This window comes from Oncorhynchus gorbuscha, linkage group LG25 (assembly GCF_021184085.1).
Source record: "Oncorhynchus gorbuscha isolate QuinsamMale2020 ecotype Even-year linkage group LG25, OgorEven_v1.0, whole genome shotgun sequence".
Classification (NCBI taxonomy): Eukaryota; Metazoa; Chordata; class Actinopteri; order Salmoniformes; family Salmonidae; genus Oncorhynchus; species Oncorhynchus gorbuscha.
Genome location: NC_060197.1, coordinates 7,545,252 through 7,551,431, shown reverse-complemented (window position 1 = coordinate 7,551,431; position 6,180 = coordinate 7,545,252). Strand labels below are relative to the sequence as shown.

The window sequence follows — 6,180 nt, the reverse complement described above, 5'->3', positions numbered from 1 at the left end:
TAATGTTCTGGATCTGCATTTTCAAAGTGTGTGTGTACGTGTTTAACTATTCTAGCAAACAAACAAAAATTTGACCAACTGGGGACATTTTGTTCATCCCCACGGGGTCAAATGCTATTTCTTGGGGGTTTAGGGTTAAGGTTAGAATTAGGTTTAGGGTTAGGAACTAGGGTTAGGTTTAGGGTCAAGGTTAGGTTTTTGGGTTAAGGTTTAGGGTCAAGGTTAGGTTTTTGGGTTAAGGTTAAGTATAGGTGTATACACATATTTGTCTTGTGTACACTATGTGTTGTGGCATAGCCCATAAAGAGGACTCTGAAAGGAATCAATGTTCCATTCCACAATAGAGATACTCATTCTAAGGGTGGTGCATAATCATTATGAAACCTTATAAGCTTCATACTGTAGACTACACTGTGTGAAGCATAGCTAAACAGAGTCAATCACTGGTTTCTTCTTCCTACACCTGAGGAGGTTAAGGGTCACAACACAAGCATTAAGTTAAGACACAACCACAGTTTATTATTCGAAGATGTTATCACTTGCACAGACGAAGGAAGCGTCAGAGATACCTGTTGAAAAGTTATCAGCGAATCAGAAAGTAATTTTAAAAAGTACTTAACACTTAACCGGCCCCTACCAACCCCATGGACTATAGCCAGTATTGTAGAATGAATGCATTTTAGCTTGCATACATTAACATAAACATTACATGGACATTCGAATCTGAGCTTCAGCATTGTGCAACATAGACAAACTAACTGGATCAGCTAGCAGTTGATAGGAGGATTTTCAAAAGAACATAAGCAAACGCTAAGCACACGAGGGGTAACTCATTTGTGCACCACTTTCATTCATGTGTACATTTTCAAAAGTATGCACCTAGTGCCCAAATCTGCTCTAGACGTTAATGAAAGATGATGCCCTTGGAATAAAACATGCAAATCAAACATGACCTTCAGTTTTCAGTTTTGGTGGTGGAAATCCTACATTGTAGCCTGCCTTATAGATCAGTAGTCTACATCGATTTGTCCTTGGATACATCACATTCTCTCAACTGTCATTGGTTGGCCATTGATTGCAACTCTCATTTGAATAAGCCATGTTCCCTGCGCGCAGCACCATCGAGAATGGCCACCCACAATGATGGCCACCCATTTAAAAAAACATAGAGGTGTACATACGCCAATTCCAGTACCTGTGCCGTTTTTGTGCTCCTTTGAAAATCACCCTGCATGTTCAATGATTGGCTCAATACAATAAGGTTCACCAATTTTACATTACCATTTTCTGACCATCATTTAATTGATAAAAACTGGATCGAATTCGACTCGTCCCTAATATTCATGGGGGAAATTCTTGATATTGATGATACTCTGTTACAGTAATGATGCACAATGCATTCTGAGGGGGAAAAAAACTATTTCCCTAAGAAAAACTATCACTTTCCAAATAATGTTTTTAATGTTTTGGCAAAATTCACCATTGTAATCCACTATAAGCAGAACAATGTTAGAGAATAAAAAGACATCCTAATGTCCAATGTGGTGGTAGTCATGTCTGGGCTTTTCAAAATAAAGGTCCCCTCTACTGAGCAATCATTTAGTAGTGTCCACTCTTCTCTTCTCATCCAGATGTCCTTTGTTACCCTGTGCTTGTAAGTCTTCCAGAAGATTCATAGTATAGTCTCCAATAGAGGGAGTCTCTATTTACAAAAAAGGGTCGCTGCAATGTTCTTGAGTCCATGATGGTATTCCACAGGTAAAGACCCAGTAACATTTATTGATCCACCTGTAACACAAACACATTTCCATGAACATCAGGCCATCCTGATTCCATCTCACAATTAATACAGTATGTGCAATACAACCAACGTCAGTGTTTTCACCACCCAGTTGTTGAGTTAGCAAAGGATTCTAAAGAGTGTCATTGAAGTGTAGACATAAAGGTTAATGAACAAATTAATTAAAAATCCATCGTTCTACATTCAATCCCGAGTGAGTACAGAGTCAGTTTCTATCTTGTACTTTTCCCAGAAGAATTTGAGGTTATTTGGTGCAAAGTAATCACAAGTCAATCACAAGGCCTTTTGCATCTAAGGTTTACGGTTCATCTGCCCGTATTATGAAATGACCTTTTTTTGAAAAGTTTACAATTCTTAATCTCATGACCTAATCTTGTATGAATTAGGTGGTTGGTTTTCTTTGCTAGTTTTAATGAGAAAGGGCAATAAAGTGAGCAAAGGAAAGCTATCAGGAGATATTAGCGTCTTCACTCACAGTGGTCAACAAACAAAGCAAACTCATTAGCGTTCTCAGCCACTGAAATTACCTCTGTCACACTGGCTGCACAAGTCACACATGATTTTGTCCACTTCTTTTTCCAGATAGGGGCAAAACAATAATGATAAGCATAATACTAAATCAAGATTTGAAAGGCACAAGTGCTTTCCCCTGGATAAAAATGTGCTTTTCCAACAAAATGCCTATCCCCATCCGTGCTGGGAAATGATTTGTAGTTGTAGGCTACACTCAGTGGGAGGAAATTCCTTGAATAAAATTGAAACAGAGAATATGTTTTGCAGTTAAGTCCAAGTTGTTGTTCAAAAATGTTCCTGTTCCACCTTCTATAAAAGATTGTAGCCTATCCTGACAGGGATGGTGTTTTTAGGACTTGTGTGGATAGAATTTGCCTTACCTTACAGACTGAGGTTTTCTGCCTCCCCTAGTTTAATGCTGTCAGATACTCTCAGCACTTCGGACCCTTCACAAGATTAAATTGCCCGTCATGAAGCTCCAGCTCTGACTGACAGCTCCTCGGCTCAGGCAAAAGTACATTCCGGAAAGGGCTTAAGAAACGTGCCTTGCGAGGAACACCCATAACACCTTCATAACGACGTTCCACTATCGATTCCAGCAGACTGTCTCCTGACGAGGCCAGTCTGACAGCTGCCACGGGAGTTGTCAAGCTACATTTTTACTGCTGAACTTTGCAAAGAAAACAGGCACCTTTGACAGACTAATCAGACTGTGGACAGGCACATTTTTCATATGTCATAATACACTGCATTCTCTGTCTCTGAATAAATTAGCTTAAAATATAGCGATCAAAAAATTCAATGACAACCCCCAGGCATCGCCTAACTTCATATTAAAAAATATCTCATAATCATATCAAACATACTCTCAGTAAATTCCACAGATATTTAGGTTAGCACTACGCCACTTTGCATATGTGTAAGGAAAGAGCGTCTCCTTGTCGTTCATATTGCAATAAATTCTCCCCCTCAACGAGCCATTTACATTTCCGAGCTGTCACTGTGATTAATGTGGTACTAATTTGAGAATAATTCCATGCTACAAAGACAAAGAGAAGGTGCGGGCTTTTGTCAGCAGAGAAAGGAGCCAACACGAGACAGATCTAACGGCATCTCCGTGGAGTTGTCGCAGAAAGGGGGAAATGAATGCATCGACTGAGATCATCATCACCAACAGAAGACAGGAGGAATTAAATAGGAATGTGGCACCTTCTGAAGGTTTTTCAGGCGGCTTATAAAACACTTAACTCACAATCTCTTTCAGAATCATATTCAACCACATACATTGTGTTAAACCTAAGGCTGAGGGAAAACAATGAGCGGAACAGGCCTATAGCTGCATGGGTCAGAGGGTGACTCATGAAATCTGTAACAGAAAGATACCCAACCTGGCTCGGCTCATTATTCACTGTACAATTATCATTTTCCAATCTATAATGGCTAAATGGGTTATTTGGACATGTTATGCTAGATAATCATTCTCCTGTTCATTCTCCTGCATTCTCAATAGGTTTTGCCTGTGGCAGGGAAGCACATTAACGGGTAGATGGAAATATGCTTTCATTTTAATGTAAGGCAATTTTATTGAGATGGCATAATCATATTATGGGGAAGCAATGTATTTTCCATCTTCCAAAAGATGTTGAAGTATCTTGGATGGCAGGTAAAGCAATTAGAACACTCTCCCCAGCTGTTTTGTTGAATTTATCTATTTAAACCATAAATGATCCATGAATAGTCATTACTTGCATCCTAATAAGTACAATTAAGGAGCATGGTGTAAATCGTATTTCCTCATTAAGCAAATGTTCAAACTAATAGAAATGGTTTGTTTGCTGTTTCTCACCAGCACTTGACACAGTAGGATGCAGATAATGTTTCAACTGTAATATTCAATACTTGCATTAAAGGCTATAGTCTGAATTCAGAAAACAATGAACATTAACACTGATACTGGTCTAATTCAATCAAATTCATCTAACAAGATTGCATCACCTTGATTCGGTTCCCGTGGCATCAAGGGTTACCAGAGCTGATCCCTGTCCGATGAGATCTTTCCGGCGTTCCGTGTGAACAAAGACAGGGGAAAAAGAGGAAGTGAAGAGATGAGTTTTAAATTTCAACCCAGGCGGAATTAACACGTGCGTGAGGTTATTACGGTTGATCAATCCATCAATACTGCTGCAGCAATACCGGCCAGCAAAAAAAAATACATTCCATTTTGAGGTGCCGACTAATCCCTGGATCGATAATTACAGGCTCCAGACAGGTGTGGTGTGGCCAGTTTAAATAATTAAGTACATGGAAGGAGGCAGAACTCAAGTCTAGGGGTCGTCATAACCCAGGGAAGGATATGGGCATCGGGTTACCGCGTTAAAAGCATGTAATTGGAGTGAGTAATTTGCACGTTTCGGTCCTCAAAATGGCTCTGATAGTGCTAAGGAGACATGTTGGCCCCTCAGATATAGGCCCCCTGGGTCCCAGTAGTGACTGCAAACATTAGACAGTTTTAGCAATGGCACGGCAGAGTGCTCTAATTTCAGACTAAACAGTTTGACCTTGACCAATGATACAAGTAGGCAAGGTCAATAGGTTGAGAAACAACAGGTGCCTTCTTAAACTGAAGTTGACTGTACTTGATGACTATGAGGACTACTACGCCGCTACCATGTTGGTACTCTGTACAGCTGAAATTAAATGCAATGCCTTGTTGCCACTGTCTAAAGTGCAATGTGTTGATTACGATGACCCTTACCTTGGTAGTCTTTATCTTGTTCCCCGTGGCGCAGCTCCATCCCTTCAGATCTGGGAGGACTTTACACTCCTCCCCATCCAGACATGGATGCATCTGACACCACCACTTCTGCTCCACTATAGAGGCTAGGGGAGAACAGAGACATCGTTACATTGAGCAGCTTTGAGAGATTACTAGGGAGACAGGAACAGGAACAGACATGTTCCTTGTTTTACTAAACACTAGGGCTGGCAATTACTTAGGTTGCCAATACGATATGTATTGCGATTCTCACGATTCTATATGTACTGCGATTTGATGTTCCCAAACGTATTGCTCACTATATGTCTGCTGCAGAGAGAGACATTAGAGAGCCATGAGATCATTTTGAAAGTTTTGATCAGTCAGGGAAATAAAAGTGCTGAAAACATGTTGGCTCACCATTTTAAAATTAAGATGGAGAACAAGCTATAGGATGAAAAATAACGGCGTTTTGGTGCAGGTGCAGCCGACTAGTGCTACCTAACGCTTAGCTACCTACCTATTTCTTTTACAAATCAATACTTGGAGTCAAATATTGATACAATATTGGCAAAAAATAATATGGTGAAAGGTAACGGTATAGATCCACCCCCCCCCCATCATTGTATTGTATTTAATGAGGGCCAAGCAAACCATCATGCACAGGGACTTATTTGTATCCCACAGGCATGACTATATAACAGCAATTTTGTGTAAAGCACCTTTAGAAGTGACAGTAATTGTACAACGTTGGCTGTATCATACGGTTTGATGTCCAAGCAAACTGTTGGAACAGAATACATTTCAAACACTTAACAATGCTTTGAGGTGATCAGGCTCAAACTGAGATGAGAGCTCAGGTAATCCCTGGATGTATAAAAAAGAATAATTAAAAGGTTAAGTGCTGATCATTTTTCAGAGATCACCCGTGGAGCACTTTAAACTGGGCTCCATTGGCACAGCGCTTTAATTTGCTGAGAATGTCAATACTCAAATGTCATCGAATAGGTCAAACGCATCTGGTGCCAGACTTTAGGTGTGAACTGCTTTTCAATCCCAAACTGAGGCAGCTCTTTCTGCCTGGTTGGTGGTCTGACTGCCACATTAGTGT

General features: G+C 40.3%; 1 protein-coding gene across 1 annotated transcript in view; it reads right to left on the bottom strand.

Moving 5' to 3' along the window:
• Positions 1–503: 503 nt before the first annotated feature.
• Positions 504–6,180, bottom strand: part of LOC124013644 (chemokine-like protein TAFA-2) — a 62,936-nt gene continuing 57,259 nt past the window's right edge. The window contains exons 4-6 of the mRNA XM_046328000.1: positions 5,070–5,194; positions 4,310–4,367; positions 504–1,788 (exon numbers count right to left, since the gene is read on the bottom strand). Coding sequence (XP_046183956.1) covers positions 4,338–4,367; positions 5,070–5,194 — 155 coding nt within the window. The 3' untranslated portion in view covers positions 504–1,788; positions 4,310–4,337. The remainder of the gene's footprint in view (positions 1,789–4,309; positions 4,368–5,069; positions 5,195–6,180) is intronic.